We start from the raw sequence: 23,746 nt of genomic DNA, 5'->3' as shown, positions 1-23,746 counted from the left end.
ACCTGTGAGCAAGTTCAACACAAGGTCTAGCTATTGATTTGATTAAATTACAGTCTAGGAATATTGAGAAATGGAATCATTCTACTGGAATTGGACTATTGACTATTCATAAGAGAAAGAGGCCAAGGCCTGAATATGCACCCAGCTTGCTGTAATTCCTAGGAAGTATTTGGAGGGTGGAAGATTTCTTTGAGGCAGCAGATCAGGGAGAGATTAAATCCAGTCTGTTGTCTTTCCTCTGAGCTTTTCTTTTATGTAGTTGGCAAAATGTTTTGGAAGAAAACTAGTTGATATGTTTGGCTGTAGTGACACACCACTTTCTGTAAATGGATCCAGACTTTTAACAAACCCAGTCACCAGAGGGTCAGAACAGATAGCCACATTTTAAACTTGTTTCCAAACCATTACTTGTGAGAGATTTTTCCCTCCTCCTATCTTAATGGAATCGAATTTTTCTTAATAAGGAAACTTGCTTCAGCCCTAACTTGGAAGAGTTCTTAATGTAATGTCTATGTACAAAAAGTTCTAGCTCATTGGGCCCTGAGATACCAAAACCAAGGGGCTGAATTTTGCCAGGACAACTTCAGTCAGGGTTAAGGTTGAGTCAAAAGGCTACTGGATTCAAAAAGCAGTCAAGGCAGCAATGCTGTGGTCCCTGGGCAAGCCCCCCAGGTACACAGGATTGGCCAGATTCCCCCTTCCAGGGTCAGGGACAGCATTTCAGCCTTGGAAGTAGCAGTCAGAGATGCAGCCCTCCTCCCATTCCCCTTGGCAGCCAGCATGGGGAGAACTGCCCTAGCTGACCTCCATGGTGAGAAAAATGAGCTTGGAGAAGCAGGAAAGGTGGAATTCTAGTGGGTGTGGATTGGAGGAGAGTGGCGAGGCCAGGAGACCTATTAACCTGAGTCTTGTCCAGCCTATTAACCTGAGTCCTGTCCAAGAAGTGCTCTTGCTGGACAGGCTGAAAAGTGATGAAGATCCTTTCAGCTGCTCCTCCTGACTTGCTTGAGATGACTGGACACTTCCAAGTTCAGGGGCTTCTGTCACCAAGGGAACAATCAATAGGATTTCACTCCTAAGTGAAGTGAAGTAAGTTCTTACCGGGACTCTGCTAAGAGATTCAATGATGCTCTTCTTTTCCTTATGTATTATCACTCCAAAGATAACAAAAGCCTGACCTTGAACGTCCTCACCAAATAAGAACCTGCAAGGTTAAAAAGTCACAGCATTCCTTACAGTCTGTCAGTGTGGTGAGTTGCAGACACAATGATGCTCTTGGTGTTTTAGGTGCTTCCAGAGGATGCTTTCATGGCAGGGCCATCACTAGAGTGGAATTTTACAAGAGGTCCAGGTGATGTCTCACATGTGGAACCTTCCCATGTTTTCTCATTGCTACTGCTTTTTTCTTACTACACAAAATCCACTGAAAAAGGAAAGCCTGACTAGCTGTGTGATGTCTTTAGTTTGGTACTGCTAGAAGCTATCCGTCTGAAAGCTCCCTTAGCTTCAAAACTCCATTCTATCGTATAATTCACTGGGCAATGCTGAGAGGTCACCATTTCTCAGCTTCACCTTGGTTGCTGTGAGACTGAAATGGTAAAAATTCTATTGGTGCCTCAGCAGATTCTAACGCTAAAGCTTTTCTTGAAAAGTAGCTCTTGAGCAATTACTCCAAGATACCTTTTGTCATCCTCAGTTCTTCCCTCCCACTCAGTTATACTGACAAACAGGAAGAAACTTACCTAGCACTGATGTCAATAATCAGCTCTTTGTCATCAACATAAAAGAACTTTTTGGAGGACTCCAGGGTCACCTCGAAGTTTGGCAGCACTATAAAAAGTTGACATTTGGAGTTTTTCAAATGGAAAGGTGTTATGAATATTTATCTGTGCTACTATGCAGCAACTTAGGGGTATCTTAAAACAACAAACATTCCCAAAGGGAAGGACAGATAGGCAATGCTAAAGAAGGGAAGACAGCAGTGCAGCTGACAGGATTATGGGGATCTGAAGGGTTAGTTAGTTAGTTTGTTTGTTTGGATAAAGGCCCCCCTTTGGGCAATGTAGTCCCAGGCAACAGGGCAATCTTCCTAACAACAAGGCCTTTTATAATATGTTCACTTATATCTCCTCTACTTGTGCCTCTGGAAGATAGAGAAACTAAGCTAGGAAGGCTCTGTAGAACATGGGGATGGACTGTGAGCAGCCGAGGCAGCCATCTCACTGCAATGGCATGGCTTTCTACTGTGTCTTGGGCAGGACAGAAGGAGCCACTTTTCTGAGCCTCAGGTGTCTGAATGCTGACTTACATTAACACCCTGGGAAAGAATCAGAGTTAGGTCTAGGCCACTGAAAAGTCCCTAAAATATTTCTGGCCTGAATAACCACTTGGGTTTCTTGGGCATTTGTGCTGGCCATGGCCACAATACCATATTCCTTGATTTCAAGTTCTGTGGTAAATCTTTCCTGAATGTCATCATCCACATACTTGGCAGTAATCTTCCAGGTTCCAGTTCTGCAAGAAAGATATGATTTCTTTTAGTGCTGCTTCAGGGGAACAGGATTTTGAGCTGCCTGGATCACCAACCTAGACTTTCCTATTCATTTCAAGGAACTGATAATCTAAAACTGACAAAAAAACCAAAACTATTCCTGTGGTGATCAGAGGCGTGTGGTACAGTGGACTGAGACTTGGGCGATGCAAGTTTTAGTCCCCACTTGGCCATGAAGCACCCTGAGCGACGTTGGGTCTGTTACTACCTCTACCTACCTGACAGGGTTGTTGATATGAGGATAAAGTGGAGAAAAGGATTAATTATAAGCAGCTTCGGATTCTAGAAAGGAGGAAAAGGGCAGGATATAAATATATCATCATCAAGTATCTGGGGGAGAATAGGGCCAAGGGAGTATATGGATGGATGAGAAGGAGCAAGTGGGTGCCATGATGTTACAGAAGCACATCAAAAGGATGAGAAAAAGAGAAGGAGTATAGGTAGGTTAGAAAGCCCAGAGAATGAGTCCCCCAGTTGACAGAGAGGTAGATCTCAGAAGACGAGGGTGGAGCTATTTGATCCCAAGTGGATAATGGTTTCATGTAGGAAACTTGCTACAGTTACTGAACAATGTATAGCTAAATGCTTCTCCAAGCTTTAAGGAAACCCATCAGGACACTTTAGGACATTTGGGGCATAGTTCTGTTGACTAAGCCCTCACTTCCAGAAGCTCCAGAACTGGAAGGTTCCAAGGTTCCCATCACTTGCTGCACTAAAACCAGCAGGGCAGGAGGAGACAAGGAAAAGATTTTTGCCTGCCTGTCCTCCAGTGTCCTTCACTTTGCTGGACATATTTTGCAGCTGGTCTGGTGAGGGTGCTCTGGAGGGTGAGGGAAGGAGGTAGGAGGAGGCCCAGAATAAATGGCAGTGAGTGTCTGGGCCTTTCAAGTCTCCACCCACACCCGTCCTTGGGAACAACCCTTTCTTCTGCTCCCTAAAGTCAATTTTCTGACCACAGAGAGGAAGGCAGCACCATTCTTTCCAGGGCCAGCTTTGAGGGGGCAGGTGCTGGATCTCTGATTCCTCTACCAAAATGGGAATGCCATCTCAGGAGGCTATCTTTTTGTCTGTGGGACACTTGCCCAGGGGCCATAGGATTGCTCTCCTAACTGTGCAATTTTCAAAACTCTTATTAACACCAACTCTAATTCCACTCACAATGAGAGCTCAGGGACTCTGTAGACCTGGGTGATGATCCCACTCGCTTCTACTAAGATCAAGTTCCTCTCAACAACAATCCCATCTGGATTCTGAAATTAGACAGCAAACATTCCAATCAGAAATATAAGTGTCTTGAGTTGGTACATTCCTTTTGTCTAGTGAGGAAAATGGACTTGGTCACAGAAGGCTTGCACAATGGAGCTCTTATGATGGGTGCACACAGATGGACTCCTTGCCCTCCTTCCAAATCACATCGACATCAGTGCTGCTGATCTTGTGTCTGGGTCTTGTGTTCTTCATAGGACGAAAGATGACAGATGAAAGTCTTGCTATGCAGCAACCTGGGTTGTGACAGCAGATGCAGTTGGGGCTGCTGCTACAGTGCTCCCTCTTGATGGTAAAAAAGGCACATGCCTAGCATGGGCGATGAGAGCGGCACCCAGCTCAGCCTTGTAGTGAAAGCGTCCATAAGGGCTGCCTTGGGACTGTGCCTGCTGGCCTGGATTGCCCGGGCTCAGGGCTCAGGGCCCGCTTCGCTCACAGAATGGAATAGGGGTGTGTGACAGGCCAGGCCTTTCATTAATATTCGGTGCCTGCCCTTTCAGGGCAGGACTTTGGAGCAGATGTCCAGGGCCCAGCTCAGCAGAATGAGTAGGAGCACCCCCCCAACCCAAACTGGAGGATTGGCTTGCTACATCTTTGAGTAAGTGAAGCAATATACGTTACTATCTAAAACAAGTTCTCTCTAGCCACTCCATAAGCCCCCCAAGTCCAGAACCTAAAACCACCCAACTGCACCATTGCATGTTGTGGCCTGTTTAAGAGATGAGTATTTATCATCATCAAGCCGCACTTGTTCAAGCTCCAGCTCCAGGACAAACCTTCTTGCTAGGCAGAATGAGGCAGCTGCATCAAGCAGCAGATCTGGGGCATGTGAAAGCCCAGCAAATTCTGAGCAAATCGGTTATTGTTCCATTTTAACAGCAGGAAAGGGGAGATGTGCCTGTGCCACACAGGTACCCAAGTTACTCAGCTAAGTGTGTACCTTGCAATGGGTGGCTGGGCTGGGACAACTTGCAGCAAAGTGGGCCTCTCCTGTCCAGCTCAAATCCTCATCCACAGTCCTTCCTCTAGGCCAGGGTGAACACAGACAACCCACTTACCAATAGCTAAATGTGAGGAAGCCCACCCATTTGAAAAGACCCTCCCAAATTTTCCACACTTGAAATCTATAGAAGAATTAAAGTCACACCATGCTTGTAACAGTACAGATGACCAAGCAATGAGGTGGTAAGTTGGTTGTCTGCATTCACTCTCAAGGTCCAACCCAAACTTCCATCCAGGGTTCCTAGGTCTCCTGGTGCTCAGACTTTGAATCATGGGCATTGGAAGTTGGGAGGTTTTGGATGCAGCAAGGCCATTTAGGTACACCAAAAAGAGGAGATAAGTTATCATAAAAAGACAACCCATTTGCAAAAGAATTGTATATGCAAAGAGAGTTATACATAATTTATAGGTATAGATGCGAATTTAGAAATAATGACTATAATTGTCTCCCTGCAGGGAAGAGAGTAACCAGGTGGCCTGTGGGCTTTGCTCAGTGTGCTGTCCAGGTGCTAACTCTTCATGAGCAGCTTCAAGTCTCTTCCTCTCTTTTCCTATGGCTCTCTACCTTTAAATCAGACTTAAATCGAGGGGGAGGGGAGGCTATCAGACTGCTCCCTGGTCCTGATGGCAGTCACTTCTGCAGGCCCATCAGTGCAGGTCTTGGGATCTTTACACAAGGTTTTAATTGAAGTGTGTTTGTAGAACACAGGTAAATCTGTGGTTTTTCTGCTGATTAACTTGAATCGTGTGGGTTTTGCTGTTACAGTTATTGCAGTTTTTAAGGTATCATATTATATGTTCACTGCTTGGTATTTTTGAGGAAAGTGGTATATAAAGTTGAATAATGAAAACAAGAAATATAAAATAGGAAGATCACAAAAAGAGAAGAAAAGGAAAGTACTCTTTGTATTGTTCTCAAAATACAGTGGTACCTTGGCTCACAAATGCCTTGGGTCATGAACTCCTTGGGTCATGAACAAAAATTTCATAAAAATTTTGACTTGGGTCATGAACTCCGCTTTGGGTGGTGACCAAGATCACAGCCATCTCACCCCACCCCCGAGTGGGGAGATGACCAGGATCACAGTCACATTCATGCAGGGAACACATGCGTGATCACGGCTGTGCTGTGCTGCGCCCGTCTTTCCTGCAGGAGCGCACCTGTGATCACACACGTCTTCCCTGCACAAACGCAACTGCGATCCTGGCCATCTCCCCACTCGGGGGGGGGGGAGATGGCCGTGATCGTGCTGGTTGGGGGGGGGAGATGGCCGAGATTGCGCCCATCTTTCCTGCAGGAGTGCGCCCATGTCAGGGTTTCTTTGAGAAGCACCACCCCAACATAAATGTAATGAACAGAGTGTTGAATCTGATGAACAATAACGTGGTCTCTCATTTCCGGAGGTTTATGCAGCGCAGGAAAAAACAACCAACTATAGACAGATTTTTCACCAAAATTGACCCTGCAGCTAAGAGACAAAGAGAAGAAAACCTTGAAAGAGATCTCCCCAATGTCCTTATGGAGGGGGACTCTCCCTCAAAACAATAATCTCCCGCTGCACCTAGGTTAGTATTCTCCACTGTACTGTACTGTACTGTACTGTACTTTATTACTTTGTTTTTCTTTGCCATGGTGTTTCAATTTTTTCTGATTAAAACAAAATAGTTACAAAACAGATTAACCTTATTTACATTGAACCTTATGGGGAAATTTGACTTGGCTCATAACCAAAAACTGGCTCACAACCACATTCAGAGGGGCCAGAACGAATTAACATTATTTACATTGAATCTTATGGGGAAATTTGACTTGGGTCACAACTAGAATCGTGGAACGGATTAAGTCCGTGAGCCAAGGTACCACTGTATTTCAGAAAATGCTTCTTTGTCAAAGAAAAATTTGTCTGGAATTCATAGTAAAACCTATGCAGGGTGGGGTGTGGGTGTGTGGAAGAGTCATGCTGCGGTTTACCAAGGGCAATGCAGACCTGTTAAGTAGGCCCCTTAACAGCAGTGGTTACTGGCTGAACATTTTGTTTTGCTTCCACATTTGACAGAAAAGATAACAGGAGACTGAGGTCCAAGGGCAGCTAAAGGTGCTTTCAAACAGTTAGAAACTACTGTGCAGCAACCTGGCCTTATTTGCCTTAAAGAATTTTCTGCAGTAATAAAAAAAGAGGAGAAAAGTGGTGGGAAAGGACAAGAGAGTTACAAGTGTCCAGCTACCCTGTAAAATTCTGTGAAGGAGGCACAGTAATCTGGGAGCAAACCTAGCACTTTGGTTTCTTAACATAATGTTAGTAGAATAGATATAAGGAAATTGGGTGCTCCATAAAGTAGAAAAGGCAGGCAAATGCCATGTCTCTTACCGCTACTTCTGTAGTGACAGCCTTGCTTTGTGGATCCAGTGTGTGTCCAACGGTGAAGATCCGATACCTCACTGTGGGAAGGAGAGGCTTATTAGTCTGGGACCAAGGGTGCACCTGCCCATATGGATGATGCAGACATGCAAGATCAAGTCTCCAGATTTGATAAGATACTCAGAAGAGAGAATCAGCCCTTCTTCTCATTTGGGAGCCATCTCTGCCCCCCCCCCCCCCCCAGAACTAGTGCTGTCACAGCCATACGCAGCTGTGCCATTTCTTCCATCTCCCCACTCTGTCAGTCTGGTCTCCACTCTGATTAGGAGTGTGTCTTGTTGCTTAGCATCCCCTCTCCCAAGCAGTGCCCCTTTAATAGGGTTGCTGCCTTAGGAGGAAGACTGGAATAGCAGGGGCTGGGGCCGAACTCTATCCACAACACAGAGCCCAGATGCTGTAAACCTATATTGCCTTTATACACTCCACATTTCATGGTGTTCCTCAAAGAATCTTGGGAATGATTGTTTGGCGAGTGTTGTATTCTAATAGTGACAATCACTTCCCAGTTTTTATTTCAAAGTTTGTTACTAGGGAGCCCAGGAGAAGTGTGTAGGGGCAGGGGTGGAGTTGAGAGAATGGAGAAGAGTGAAAGGAGACAGAAACTGTATGAAACAAAATGTGTCTAAAGAAACAGACTGCTTGTGTAAAGTTTTGCCTATTCTGGCCTTCTAAACAGGGTCAAGATGCAAGTGTCAGAAGGAATGGCCTGGCCCAAGGCATATTGCTCCTTGCTCTTTGAGGCAAGACAGAAAATGGTATTTCTTTTTCCCTTTCCCTGTGGAGAAGCCAACCAGGCTGGGAGTTGAACACACATGAGGGGGCAGTGTCCTCTATTGTACCAGAAGGCAGTAGGCACTGCTTGGTCCTTCAGCATCTCCTCTCCCTGGGCATCTGCTGCCTCACTATACCTAATGATAAGGCCAGCCCTGAATGCAAGGAACTAAGAATTATGTGCTAGAGATCCTGGCCCCTGAGCACCCCCCAGCTCCTAGGTAAAGGGAATGAATAGGCAATCTGTTTTGAATCTGGGATGTGTCTGTTATTTATTTGGTTTCAATGGAAAAACAAGGCACTTGACACTGATTCTTAGACAGTTATTAGAGTTGTGTGGTCTAAATAAAATACTTACAAGACACATCTATGCAGAGTCCAGCAGAGAAAGAAAGATTCTTGACTAGCCTGGCACAAAACAGGTCAGGACTGCTGTTATGTTTAATAGCTTTGTAAATCACCCCTTCTTCACAGGTATTAATCACGCAGAAACGCTGTCCTCTTTCATATCTGGCCATCATTCGTTCATTCATTCATTTGACTTTTATCCTTAAGGCTAATGGCTATATTATTTTAAAGTGGATAAGTACAAGGTATTGCACTTGGGGCATAGGAATGGGTGTCATAAATGCAGGTTAGGGGACAAGTGGCTGGAGAACAGCACTTGTGAAAAGGATCTCAGGGTGCTGGTTGCCTGCAGGCTAAACATGAGCCAATAGTGTGGCATGGTGGTCAGGAAGGCGAATGCCAACCTTGGATGCATAGCCAGAAGTGTGGGTTCTGGACTGAGAGAGGTATCACTGCCACTCTATAAGACTCTGGTGCGCCTGCAGCTGGAATACTACAAGAGGCATATAGCAAGGTTGGAATGGGTGAAGCGTAGGGCCACAAAGATGGTGACTGGTTTGCAGGGTAAACCATATGAAGCAAGACTGAGGGAACTGGGTCTTTTCAGCCTGGAGAAGAGGGGACTCCAAGGGGATCTGTTGGCGACATGCAGGTACGTGAGGGGGTGTCACATGGAGGTGGGTAGAGACCTGTTTTTCCCTGCAGTGGAGGGCAAGATGCATTGGTGAGGGTGTTCATGGATAGGCTGCACATGCACATGGTAGGCATGTCAAGAGCAGAGCTGGCTGGAGCCAGGGGTCAGACTAGATGGCCCGGGAGGTCCCTATTGATTCACTCTATTTCTATGTTACTATGCTCTATGTTTCTAACATGATATTCAAATTTGCAGGTAAAACCACTTTGCTTCCCCAAAATAATTGCAAACTTCTACTTTGAAAATATAAAATGTTCTGCCAATTTTGATGGTGAAACTTTTCTGAATGTAGGACTATTTGATACACATTGACCAACTGACATCAACTTTTTTGCAATGTTTAAAAATACCTGACCTGGCAAATGATGGATTTGATAATGCTCAACATGTATCAGTGAATGACAATATTGAGCAACTTGACATGGCAACAGTAGTTAGCATGTGACAATATCTGATACACAACACGTAGCACTGGATGTTGAATGGAGGTGCACATCATGCGCACTCTTTCCTTCCTTCTCCTCCTTCAGGGAGGCCATAATGAGAAGCCTGGAAGTGCCCCCTTTGTTATCAACTAACTGCACTTACTCACTCTGTCCTAACTCACAAATATGATTAATACTAACTATTTTAGAAGAAACAAGCCAGGATCATAAAGCGCAGTTTAAACTTGAGTAGTTTTTCTATACCTTAGCTAAGACAGATCTCTAGGTTTGGACAAAAAGAGCAACTGTGCTTAGCTGAAATTGGAAACAAAAGCTTATAATCTCCTTCTTGCTGCCATGCCGGAGAAGACGGGGGTATGTGATGTTGGGGTTTATGATAGCAGGAATAAATGGCTGTTTAAGGTTCTGTCTCAGGTATAGCAGTGAATGACTGACATGATTTGACAAGCAACGCACACTACCACTTGGGCTTTGATAGCAGCTATAGCAGAGAGGCAACAGAATTTAGAAATTTTATATTAAATTCACCCATTCATTTAATCAAAATAGGAACACAGAACCTTGAATAGTAACTTAAGATTATATGAAACTAAATCAAAATCCAAACCTTGAAATGTGCAAATCCATCTAATTTTTGAATTATTATGAAATTTTGCTTTGGCTCATAAAGAACACCACCACCTTCTTATGTTATTAAATGACACAGAGTAATGCAATCAGTGCAGAGCAAGAGCCTGGAAAATTTGAAGACTATTAATTTCAGCTTGAGTGAGAAGAAAGCAAACTTATTCATTATTTTTAACTTATTTAAGGCTTTTATAAATGGTTTGATTAGCAACCGCTCTCAGAACAGCATACACATTGCAGGGCAATCCCACCCTATCCCTCAGAAATAAGTTCCACCGGGGTCCATGAGACTTACTCCCATTTAAGTTACAGGATTGTAGCCTCTGTCATGGGTTAGCTGCTGCTCATGAAGAGAAAAGACTGTTAGGTCAGGATTTGCTTTTTTCCTGCTGCACAACTTGGTTTCCTTGTTGCCTTTCTCATAGGCCCGGTCATTGCTAGACTCCAGGGCAGAGGACAACAGGGTGTGGAACATACAGAATACCCAACACAAGCTAAATTGATAGGAAACCTCACCCAAACTGCCCACTGACCAGAACGAAATGCTAGAGAAGGAGAACACTGCTCGCAAAAACTAAAGAACTCTTGAATACCAAAGAGGTAATACTACTGGCAGAACATTATATTATGCTCTGCAGCACAGGAATAGAACTGTTATCCTTCAGCACCTATGCTTGGAGGTTTGGGTCTTAATTCTTCCCTACCACCCATGAGAGTTTAACCCATACCCTACTCTTCATTTCCTGCTGAGAGCTTTTTCATTATTCCTCTGGTACAGGGCACAGCACTGTGAAACGGTGATATCTTGAGGAGTTACTCTGGGTGAGTACTTGGGGTAATCAAAGGTAACCCTCCAGAGAAGTGATTCTCTTGTTCAGCCACTAGGATGTAGGTGGTACCACCTTTGTGAAAAGAGTCAGGCAGACATTACAGTTTGTTACCTGATGATCCAGGTGTGTAGATGGGTTTATCTGTCTGGATAAAGATATAGCCACTTTGGAAGGAAAGAGGCACAATCTTCTGCAGGGAGAAGAGTGGGCTGGTTGCCTGCACATACACATGCTGCTTGCTCTGGCCTTCTTTCTTCACACTGCTGGTGGGTATCTACAGAAGGGAAAGCATCATGAGTGAACCCAGTGCTACTTCCACTCCTTGCTCAGCATCAGCCTGTAAATACATGCCTTGTTCTTTGCTGGCTGCGATTTTGCATGCTCTCAGGGTTATCACCTTAGGAAGTACTTCTGGACAGTTAGGACCCTGAGGGTATGGAATGGGCTTCCATGGGAGGTGGCTGAGGCCCCATCGGTGCAGGTGTTCAAGGATAGGCTAGACATGCACATGGTGGGCATGTCGTGAGTGGAGCCAGCTGGAGCCGGGGGTCAGACTAGATGGCCCAGGAGACCCCTTCTGACTTGCTCTGTTTCTATGTTTCCATGAATGGTGCTAAAATGAAGAGGGCACTGGGGAGACTTGCTGCTAAGAGTGTTTTCCTGACCCCCTACTCCCATACAGTCTCTAGCCTGTGTTTGGATAGGACTACAAAGTTTCTTTGGGCAGAGACATGGAAACCACTTCCACCAGAACCTTCTTGTGATTTAAATAATCTCAGAAGTCTATGTTGTAGTATGGCTGTGAACATCACACAAATCTAGTTTTCAAGCAAGCAGGCAAAGTCCTTTCTCTGTCACCTTCTATCTTTGTCCTCCGCTTCGCATTCCCCCTGCTGATCATATGAAAGCCTAAACAAACCACTAGAGATTATTTCAGGTACGTGCCATTAAAACAGCAGTGGCTGTGCAGTTTCATAGCTAGATGAAGGTGCCAGATGATGATGATTTCATTATATCCCACCATGTTGCCTGCAAGGAACACAAAGCGGCTTGCATAATCTTCCTTCTCTTCTCCCATTTTATCCTCATGACAAGCTTGAGATGTGGGTCAGGTTGAGAATCAGTGACTCGCCCAAAGTTACCCAGTGAGTTTCATGGCTAGGTGGAAACTAGAATCCAGATTTCTCCAGTCTCAATTCAACATATACCACATGGACTTTCATTCTTTTTCCAGTGAAATATGCAAGTATATCTGTATAACTGTGTGTAAGAAACCTTTTTAACCTTTTCTAAATCCCACTTTAGAAAGAGAGCACCAAAGCTTTGGACAGTTTCAAAAGTGACACACCTTATCTAAAAGTGGATTTTAGAAAGGGTTAAGAAAGGGTCATTTTAAACAGAGAACTATACAGGTATAGAATACATATACTTGCATAGTTTTCTGAGGGAAATTTAAAGTCCTTCTGATTTCCACCTTAAAAAGACAGATTTGCTTTTGAAGCTGTCAGAAACAAATACTCTCTTTTGCATGTTCCTGAGCAGGTAGAATTTTGAGAACAAGTGCAAATATGAGGGCATCCTTAGGACTGATGAGTGAAAAGAAAAGGGAAAGGGAAAAAAGAGGATATGGCCATGAAGGAGGTATAAGTTTCACCACTCCGCTCTTGCCATTTGGTTACTCTTCACTGCTTGCCTCTTGACAGATGTCAAGCGTTACCAAATGAGAAAATACACTTACCTGCTGTTTCCATGAGTCAATACCCAGGGTGGCTCCCTGTTGCACTTGACTGCAGGTAGACCCTGGAAACATTGCCCACTTGGGAGAACTTTGTTTTCCTACCTACTCATCTGCAGAAGTCTACAGTTGCACAAGCAGGACTTGAAAAATAATTATAGATTATATTTAATGTTTGCAACTACTTGTGGGGTCAATCACACATAACCCACCAAGATGCTTCTGAGGCATATTAAAGGGGCTGTCAGTAGCTGTTACAATGAAAAGCTGACTATTAATTGCAGTGGGGAAGAGGAAAGCCAGTGGCAGTTTCCCTCCAGTGCCACTTGGGGAATTGTGGGGTGGCCAGCACTGGCAAGTTTAGCAAGAATGGCAAAGGAGTCTTGCTGCTCTTGCCAAGAGACTCTCCACTTCCCTGGACCCGTGATTAGGCATGGCTGTCCGGGTTCAGACAACCCACAGTAATCTGTCATGGGGCTGACCGATCTAAGAACTGACTGTGGCCTTTTAGGGTAGCATACACACTTCACATAAATCACCACAGGAGAAATGGTCCCACTTCATACAACATACTAACTCACCATGGCTTCTTGAGGCTTTTCATGTCATGCAAGCTCAGTCTACAAATTTGAACATACACTTTGCACATTTTTGTAACTTTGGTATTGCAGAATTGAACATGGCTGTATATGAAGGCTAATAAGTACCTCTGTTATTTAAAATTTTGTACACCTTTAAATGTTTTAAATCAGATGGGTAAAATCAAACAAATCCACCATCTGTTTGCATTACTTGTGGAGCTTCCTGAACCATTTCAAGCTGAACCCCCATGATGGTGGAGTGGACAGAGTGATAAATTGGTATCCTGAACCAGCAGGGGGTTGGATCCGATGGCCCCTTCCAACTCTATTTGATGATTCTATGATATGGGGATAAATAGCACCCAGTGGGAAAGCCAGGGTGAACCTTTTCCCCCTCACATGCTTTTTTCTGCATGCAATACTCCCCTCCCCGCTTGCCCCTCTCCCACAGCCTAACTTTGTCCTGGAAAACAAAGCTTTGCCATTTGGCTCAGCTGACTATATAAACCAGGCCCAGCCAAAATATTGCAAGCCTCCAGTTTCTCATTCATGTTACAAACTTATTGAACAAAAAACCACCTCAAGATTAATATGTGAACTACTGCAACTGTGGTCAAGGCTTTTCCCCCTTGCAGTACCTTTATTTTTACAGAGGTCATCATGTTATATTCAGGATCCAAACGGGCTTGAGCCCGGCTCAAGATGATGTTCTTCTGGGGGAAGTTCTGGATGGTGACCAAAATGTCAATCGGACTTGTGTGCTCATGAGCCTCCACGACAATGGTCTCCTCACTATCCACACGTAGGGTGTTGGGGGCAATGAGCATGTATCTGTGAAAAGGCAGCCCAGGCAGGGTGATCCGTACATCACAAGGCACAGATTAATCAAAAACATCCAAGCCAATCCCTCTCTTCTGTCTATGTCAAGCCACTGCCAAAATCTAGACTGCATGCTCCTTGTCAGGGCACAGACCTATTTTGTTTTGTGTTTGATTGTAATTTGTATATTTATGTTTCTGAAATACTGCAAACCACCTTGTGAGGGTTGTGCTCCCCAAAAGGCAGGTGTTCTGTTTTTTAATAAAAGAAATGTCTTCCTTCCCTATACTTGACCCTTGACAAAAGGATATGCTTAAGATCATCATGGTGAGACTACTTCTAAACTGTGTAAAAATTATCACTGGTTTTACACTGGAGACTGAAATTGGGCTGGTTTCATTGCTGTTTTGTTTTAGCCAAAGAGGGAGTGCGAGATGTCTAAAAAGAACGTGTCTGGGCTCTGAAAACATCTCAGATTGCTGGCTGTTGCCCTAGAAAAGTCTGAGGAGGGAACATAAGCCCAGTCTGCCTACTGGAGTGTTCACACTGCACCTCCCCTGTACTCAGCTTGTATATTCTCAACAAACGCAGAGTAACAAAGCACTACTCAGCCTTCAGCCACCTCCCTCCGAAGAAATACAATAAGCACTGCAACCCTGCAATTTTTCCCTCTTGCAAAAGCCGACTGGCTGTAACAACATGCACTTCCTTCACGTTCTACCTCACCCAAAGAAAGTCTGTTTCTGCAGAACATGACTGCTGCAACAGCATTGTTTTTATTTTTAAAAAGTTGGTGCTGGCTGTTTTACAAATAAGGCACCACAAGTTAGGTGAAGTGATAACATTCTTGATGTATTTCAAGAAGAAATATTTCAAGAAGAGTTTTTAAAGACAGCCTGTGTTACGCTGGAAGAAAGGGTGAGACAAAGTAATGAATTGACATTCAAGATGCTGATTATTTTATCTGTCTGATGGGTGGTAAAGGCAGGGGAAAGTGCAGGGCCATCTTAACGCATGGGCCTGATGGGCACTTGCCCGTGGGCCCATACTAATCTGTGTGTGTTAACCCTTGGAAAATTGGAACACTTCCAAAATTAACAGTAGTTGTAGTTATCGTAGGGGCCCCAGTAGACTCTTTGCCCAGGGCCCATAATGCTCTTAAGATGGCCCTGGGAAAGTGGCTGAAGTTCTGTGTGATGAGAGGGTAGCGAGTGTTGATTTCAAGACAGATTTGTATGCACGCCTGAAAGAAGACTGGAGTAGTCATCACTGTTGGGTATCCTCCCTGGTACTAATGGAGGATGGCTGCCGGTAGGACATGGCAAAGAGGCAGGCTCGTGCTGCTGTTCTCCCAGTCATCACCTGAAGCTCACATGCAAGCCAAACATACCCAGGATTGAAGTCTAAGTGTACAAAGTGTACAAAGTTCAGAGACAAAATGAGAATGGGAGGGTGGATGTACTTAAAATAATTTCAGAGTTTTTAAGCAGAATGTTTCATTCATTTTCTTTAAATAGACATATAAAAACAACATAAAGTATTTTAAGTGTTATGTTAATTGATATTTAATTAAATTTGATCCAGAGTATTATCCCCCAAATTTTTGCCAGTACAGTAAGTTAAATTGTTTGATTTGAAAAGCAAAAAGCTAAAACGCAAATCTGCAAAAAGATTCAAATATTACAACAAAGTGATCACAATGCCAAACCTTCACAAAACCTTGAATCCTGTACTGGTTGATACTACAAAATTCAGGATCTCTTAATCTCTGTCATTCCACAAATGAAAATTAAGTTCACTTTCTGTGACTACTGGTATGAGAGGTACTTACAAGGGCCGTGCATTAGATCTAGCCACCAAAGGGAATAGCAATAAAGCCAACCAGCAGAGAGCAGCAAAGCGATTTTCCATTATGCTTGGAGAAACCTCTACTCTTTTAGTGAGGTTATTTTAGTTAGGGTCTTCCTTATATGCAGAAGTTTTCTGAAGTTAATCAGTAACTGGAGAAGCTCTGACATCTCCAGGGTTGATGCCTGCTGAAGAAAGGAAAGATGTGCTCTTAGGCAGGTGCAGAGGTGTCTATTTGGCAAGGACAAATCTTATTTGGTGCAGCCTGAGATTATAAAACCAATGATTGCCTGTTGGCTTTACAAGAGTGATGGGCCCTCCAGGGCTGGATCATAGGTCTACACAGAACACGTAAATTTTTCTAGTTCTGTAGTTTCCATCCTGCCTGAAGCTGGGATTCAAAATGAACCATAACCTGCAACATGGAACTCACCTTCAACATTTTTAATATTATATTTTATTTTTATCTTTACACAGTCTCTCCTGTGAGGCTACGCATCATCACGTGTTATGTATCACATGTGTATCACTCTTTTTGTGACCATCATATGCAGCACATTTTATGCCTCTATTGTATGTGTCATGTACACTGGAGAATAAAGAGCTCTGCCAAAGACCTGTGTGGTTTTGATGGTGTGAAGGGGGAAACCAAGCTCCCAACAGCAGGTCCCAACAAAGCCATGTACTATGGAATATGCTGTCGCTATGTGTCATCAAGTTGTCTCTGACTTACAGCAACTCTGCGTATGAATGCCCCCCAGAAATGAAAACGTCCTGCCCTTTACAGCTTGCTCAGCTCTTGCTAACTCAAGCCTGTGGAATCAAACCATCACATTGCTGGTCATCCACATTGTTGTCATCTTCTTCAGCCTTTATCTTTCCATCACATTGTCTTCTTCAGTGAGTAATGCCATCTTATGAAGTGCCCAAAGAATGGCAGATTCAGTTTTGTCATTAATGTTCCTGTGGAAAGCCCTGATTTGATTTGATCTGGCACCCACTTATCCTTCTTTCAGTCAGTCAGGGTATTTGCAAAGCTCTCCTCCAGCCCCATGTCGCAAATGCATCAATGTTTTTCCTGTCAGCTTTCTTCACTGTCCAGCTTTCACACCCATACACAAGAATCAGGAATACATGACTGTTAATGATCTTGACCTTGGTCTCCAGTGAAATGTTCTAACCCTTGATGATCTTTTGTATTTCCTTCATTACTGCCCTTCCAAATCTCAGTCTTTTAATTTCTAGGCTGCAGTCTCTGTTTGAATTGATGACTGAACCAAATATGTAAAATCTTTCACAATTTCAGTTTCTTCATTGTTGACAGTGTAATTCTTCTGTAGTCATGATTTTTGTTTTCTTGATAAATAGATAGGAATTGATAAGTTTGGCACATAGCAACAACATATTCCACAGTCCATGGCCTTGTTGGGACTTGCTCTTGGGAGCTAGGTTTCCCTCTTTGCACCATCAAAACCACACAGCCTTTGGCAAAAGCTTCTTATTCTCCAATATATGTCCAATAAAGCATCACCAGCAAAGAAAGAATCTCTGAGCATGCAAAGAATGGTTTGTTGAACCCATGCTAGAAACTACCTCTGAGAATCCTCCTTTTGAGAAACCCTGAGCTCAAGCCCTATTTTCTGCTGGTCAGATAGTATGTTCTCCTGTTTGTCTTTCAATGTTACTAATCTAGATTTTAATTTCCCTTTGATTTCTTGGATACTCTGGAGAGGCCTCCTGCTTTAATCTTTTGTTGTTTTCTTCCATTTCTTTGTACTGGTCATTGTAATAGTTCTTTTTGTCTCTATGTGATAGTTGCTGAAGAATTGCACTCATGATTCTGACCTTATTTCTGTCATCTTTTGCTTCAGCTTCTCACCTGTTCTTAGCAATTGTGTTTCTTCTGTTGTCCATCTTGGCTTTTTCTTTCTTTTTGCTACAGGAATTCTCTTTTGGCATTCTTCCCTAAGAATGTCTCTTGTTTCAGTCCAGTTTTTCTGGTTCACAGTCTACTGAATTCAGCAGTACAAGTACATTCGTTAGGTGGACTTTACATTCTTTAGGAATGTTATTTAAGCTGTATTTGGCTCCATGCTTCTGTTCATGATCTTTTCCAGCTGTATTCTGATTTTTTATATTAATAGTTCAGGGACACAACCTCAATTATCACTGCTCTCCAGTAGCTGCCCTTCAGAAATTTCTCCTCTCCCATCACCATCTCTTCTCATCTGATGATGTAACTGCTGCAGTATAAGAGAGTGGATGCATCTTAGTCTGGTCTCTCAATTTTAACCATTCAGACAAATGAAAAAGTCTGGCCTTGTGATAGCATTGCTTTGTTTCTCTGACTCTCTGAAACCCCCTCACCATGAGAAGGTGTGCATCCAAGAGGCAGTCTGAAAATGATAGGAAATCCTTTTTCCAATAGTGTGATTGCACTCCTCCACTATACCACAGTGCTACCTAGAGGTTATATAGCAGGAAAGGAACTGCCCTTTGGGTGGATTACAGTTTTGCACGAAAAGCAAAATAAGATATGGCAGATGAGTAGCCATGAGCAGAAAAGCTTTATATTACAAGGATTTCAGATAGGATAATGCAATCTCTTGGAAGACCCACCTATCACTGGTTATTAGTTATATGGAACCCCCATGTGCAGAATCAGTGTACCTCTGAAAACCTCACTTTGGTGGCAAAATGGTCCTTTAAGCCTTTTTAACTTGTTCATTCATGAGTCCTTGCATATCCACATTCATGTTTCCACTGTCTTGGAAATGACATCTGAAGGATTCATGTACCAGAAGGGGCAGTTCTATGGGCATTTATGCAGATGAGGGTCCACTAACTCTTCAGTCTATCAGCATGGCCCTCTTAACAGAACAGTCTCATTAAAGCCGTACTAGTGAGCATAGGGTAGAAAGTACTCATCTTAATAAAGAAAAGGGCATGTGTTGGTACAGCAGAAGAAAGTCAGAGGAAACCACAGGACAGTATCATTATAAGAAAACATGAAAATCACACAGACCTAGTAACTTAGGTCTCTTTCTTGCAGGAGTCTATAATTAATAGAACTGTTTTGGATCCAGCATGCACAATCCAACCTAGCACAGATCCCTATGCATACTTGGTAGGTGAGTAAGTCAAAATAACTGAGCACCTCTGCCAAGTTGTTTTAAGAAATACAGACTTGAGCCTTTCCTCCATGCCTGGACATTTCTGATTCCAACATAAAAATGTGTGCCAAGAAATTCAAAAGCTGCCTTCCTCATTCTGCTGTGGTATTTTTAAAGCATTGCTATACACTATATGCAGCTTAGTGTTGCACTATATGCAACACTATAAGGGAGCGCTTACGTCCATATATGCCCGCCCGCCCCTTGAGATCTGCAGGAGAGGCCCTTCTCCGGGAACCCTCCATGAAGGATATTAGGAGGGTGAGTACTCGGAGGAGGGCTTTCTCTGCGGTGGCGCCCAATCTATGGAATGCGCTCCCCAGAGAGGTCCGCCTGGCACCATCATTATTTGTTTTTCAGCGCCAGGCGAAGACCTTTTTATTCAAATGTCATTTTAACTGTTAATAGTATTTATTTATCTTATTCTTTGGCCAGGGTGACTTAATTTATACTGTTAATTTATATTATTTTAATCAAGTTTATTTATGTCTGTGAGCCGCCCCGAGGCTTCGGCGAATGAGGCGGCATAGAAGTTTACTAAATAAATAAATAAATATATTACAGATAAGGTGGTTAACTAAACACTGTGAAAGAATATTTGGTGATGATTCCAAGGAAAAAGAAAGCTCAGATTCTGAAATAAAGGCTGTGTGCGTGAGTATGTGAGAGGGAGGAAAGAAAACCTCTCTTTCTGGCCCTAGAGATGTAGCATATAGGTGACACAGGTAAATGTGAAAAGTGCTTCAGGATATTTGGAGAAGAACATTCCTGTTCTTTGCAGGGAGCCACGCATACAAGGGAATTTCCCAGCCATCTGTGCAGGTTTGCCTTTCCTACCACTCCCCTCTCTGGATTAGATTTATGTGTTTAGGTTTTAATCTCATGGCCTACTTTGTCTTGTTTTATGGAATTTTGTAACAAACTAAACTTTCCAGATAAAATATGTAAATATATGCAGGTGAGGGAAGACGAGGCTTGTATCCAGTAGAAGGCAATAAGCTGCTAACCCATTCAACCAAAGCAAAAAATAGTTGCTTGAAGAGAGATCACCTTGACTGCTTCTCTGTTTACAAAAGATCAAAAAACAAAATGAGCTTCCCCTCTAAATTGCAGGGTTTTTTTTAAAGTTCCTTTTGTGATTTCTTTCACAAAGAACATTTTGATGTCTTCTCTCCAGCTGTAAACAAAAGCAAAGAATGATCTCTGCTGCTTAGTGTTGCTTATCAGAATGGCAGGAATTTGACCATGGACACTCTGATCTGTATTGAGTTTAGAAATATTTCCCCCAATTTCGGGAAGAGTCAAAAAGAAGAGGTTAATGCTCCCAGTTCATTGCACAGTTCCAGGAACACTGAAGAAAGACTACCTATTGCAGTGTTGTGCAAGCTGCATAAACAATGCCAAGGACAGCCCAGCTCCACAAACACTTACTTCATATGGGAGCATTACTAGGATGCCATGTGTGAAATGACCATTATGATGTAGTAAGTAGATGTCCAAACAGGAACCCCCAAAGTTTTGGGTTCCTGAATGTATTTGGAATGCCATGGGATGGGGGGAAGGCTAGTCCATTCATCAAAAAGTTTGCCATGGCTAGCCACCAAATACTCAAAAGTCAAAGTGTTGCAACTAGGAAAAAAAGTTACTTGCCAAGAATGTAAGGGCAAAGCAGAGATTAGGACTAAGCTCTGTTGAATTCAAATAAAGATGGCAGTGAAGGATAAGACTCCAGCAACAGATAGCAAAAATAAAAATCAGTAGGGAGTTTGGCAGACCCAAGGTTAGAGCACTTGGGGTAGAACTGGAAAGACCCAGGTTCAGATCCTCACTGAACAATGAAATGGGAATTTCCAGGTAGGCCTTGGACCAGCCTCTGTCTTTCAGCCTAATTGACCTCTGGATTGTGTGAGCATATAATGTGGCAGGAGAGGACATGTATGCTGTATGGAGCTCAGAGAAGGAAAGGCAGAGTGCCAATGTAATGAAAGAGTGGGCGTTCTAGCAGTTGTCTTCTGTTCCTACCATTTTTCTTCTGGTCACGCAATCTCAAGTCACTTAGAGAGGGTTACACCATGGCTTTTCCCCATGCCAGCATTGCCTCAGTTTCCAGAAGCTGAGATATGCATGGGGTGTTACCAAAATGTTGCGGGAAGAGTGTGCAGCAGCAGCTCTCCCATCCCAAAGCTAATAGGACTAATGGGGCTAACGTGGCAGAAACTAGAGAAGCGAAACTCTCAGACAGTACCATCAGTACCGTACCACTATGTGCCATCCATGCTACATCTTTGACATTACAAGAGCACCTCTCAGATCATACAGGCAACTGCTTGAGGTAGAAAAGCAAAACGCCTTCAGCCCTGCCTGTCTGATTTACAGAGCATCTGGCATTCTAGATGGGGATGCCAGATCTCTGGAGGTTCCAGCGCTAAGGCTTTGGGAGGATCAGGGTAAGTCCAAGCTGGTGCTTCATTAGTCAGCAGACGAAGACTGCTGGGGGTGAAGACCAGAGGCAAACTGTGCCTGCTGGCTTTGAGGAAGAGCCTGATTAACACAAGGAGGGAACTAACAACAAAAGCATTCCTCAAACAAAGCAGAAAGGAGGTTTCCTGCCCTTAATGCTGGCATCTTCACCCTAACATTTTGTTCCTCCTTCTCCTGGAAACACTGCCACTAAATCCCGGAGATGCTGGTCATATCCTGAAACCAAAAAACTTATTCATGGGATCTTGTTTTTGAAAGGTGATACCTGTGAAAAAAATACTTGCTAGATTATCCATGAAACTAATGGTGTTTCCAGATGATGCCCTATTTACAGAATTATGCAGGGGTCCAGATGACAATATCTTTCATGTGAAACCCTCCCAGCTTTTCCTATTCCTTCTTCTGTCTCCTTCCTTGCTTAAGGGCAAAACGAAGAAGAGGAAACACATGGAAGTGCTACATGAAGACCTCAGTGCTAGGAATGCTCTGGAAGCACAAAGCCTCACTCTAGCCAAGCTAAATGGATAATCAGTATTAACATGCTGATTACACTTACACCTTTCACTCTAGATTTAATTATTCCTGTAATGTCATGTTGATATCTCTGTGCACAATGAGATAGGCATCTCACAGGGCAGCTGAAATGAATTTTCTCCCAAGACTCTACAGAAAACTCTCCTTTGTGAGTAGGGTGTTGAAGATCCACAGTATCTTCACAATATGCAATTATTTGTTAAATAATTGTGGGTCATTCTTACTTGATGCCTAATTATATTTTGATACAATATTTTATATGTGGCATTGGATATCTGCCAGTTAACATGCAATGACTATTTGCATCTGTCAGTATTTTATAGCTGATGTCCCATGTTATTATACATATTGAAGATTTCTACTCCATTGTTCCATCAACAAGCTTTCAGAGAAACTGGCGTAGAGAAAAGCTAACATGATACATTTAAAAAGAAAGAACAGCAGCAAAGAGATGATGAAAGTGGAACTTTTAAAAATTCTAGAAGAAAAAAATGGTCTTCACCTGGCACAAAAAGGATATCAGACTTGTTTCAGATGAGTGTTTTGTGGGGAGCACAACGGAGGGAAAAATACCTGTCAAGTGTTGCCACAGCTTACTTCTGAAGCAGGAGACCCAGGGAAGAGCCTTGAAGATAGATTTTTGTTACAAGGAAAACTCATATGGAAGGGAGTTGTCCTGAAGGTGGCCTGGTCTCAAGACATTTAATGCAGAAAGTACACTCTGGATGCTTGGACAGCACTGCCTCGCATTGATCATCTGGTAATCTACCTTCTGCCCGCACCTGATTTAATGTATGGAAGGTTAAAAACTGCATTCTGGACTCAGAAATTGACAGGGAGTTACTGTGTTTTGTATGTACCAGTTTGGCTTTCCAGATCTTTGGAGGAAGCCCTGCTTGTGGTCCCACCTATGGGGAATACTCATGGGGCAGTGGCCAAAGCAACAGCCTTCTTGCTTCTTCATTATGGAACTCCTGCTTTTGGAGGTGACTCAGGCATCTTCAAGTAATCCACTTTTGTCATTTGTTTATGATGCTCTTCTTCAGCCAGGGCTTTAGACACTTTTCAGGAAACCACTGAGTTTTTGTTTGTTGAGCAGTCTTAGAAATGTTTTATCTTGGTGTTGGCTGATTCGATGAATTGTCAAATGTAATCCTATTGTTTTAATGTTCATGTCTCATATTGTTATGTTTATTTGCAAACTGGAAAGTGGCACATAAATTTAATAAATAAACTGCAGTTTCTAAGTAGTCTTCAAAGGCAATCCCACTTATAAGGCATAGTAGTAATCCAAACAGAAAGTTACAAAAACATGAATAACTGCAGGCAAACTATCCCTAGTTTCCCTGGAAACTGACATATCAGACCTACATGAAAGATAACCTGTGGCACTGAGGCCATTTGCCCCTATGGTGAAATGTTTCGATTGACTAGCACTCCCATATTTTGAATCTGGTTCTTCTGAGGAGTGCAGTCCTAGTCAAACCAGAGAACAGCTACTTGCTAGCATGGACACACAACTACCACCTCATCAGAATTGAGCTGCAGATTATTGTCATTCATCTAGTCCAGGGGTCAGCAACCTTTAATACTCAAAGAGCCATTTGGACCCATTTCCCA

At 43.2% G+C, this 23,746-nt stretch overlaps 1 protein-coding gene across 1 annotated transcript in view; it reads right to left on the bottom strand.

Moving 5' to 3' along the window:
• LOC123029972 (venom factor-like) overlaps positions 1-16,011 on the bottom strand; it is an 89,459-nt gene extending 73,448 nt beyond the window's left edge. Inside the window, exons 1-8 of the mRNA XM_044443439.1 lie at positions 15,922-16,011; positions 13,910-14,102; positions 11,067-11,229; positions 7,189-7,259; positions 3,710-3,801; positions 2,429-2,514; positions 1,743-1,830; positions 1,102-1,204 (exon numbers count right to left, since the gene is read on the bottom strand). Coding sequence (XP_044299374.1) covers positions 1,102-1,204; positions 1,743-1,830; positions 2,429-2,514; positions 3,710-3,801; positions 7,189-7,259; positions 11,067-11,229; positions 13,910-14,102; positions 15,922-16,001 — 876 coding nt within the window. The 5' untranslated portion in view covers positions 16,002-16,011. The remainder of the gene's footprint in view (positions 1-1,101; positions 1,205-1,742; positions 1,831-2,428; positions 2,515-3,709; positions 3,802-7,188; positions 7,260-11,066; positions 11,230-13,909; positions 14,103-15,921) is intronic.
• Between the last annotated feature and the right edge of the window lie 7,735 nt (positions 16,012-23,746).

This window comes from Varanus komodoensis, unplaced genomic scaffold (genome assembly GCF_004798865.1).
Source record: "Varanus komodoensis strain SLA01 unplaced genomic scaffold, ASM479886v1 scaffold42, whole genome shotgun sequence".
NCBI lineage: Eukaryota > Metazoa > Chordata > Lepidosauria > Squamata > Varanidae > Varanus > Varanus komodoensis.
This window is presented reverse-complemented; position numbering and strand designations above follow the sequence as displayed.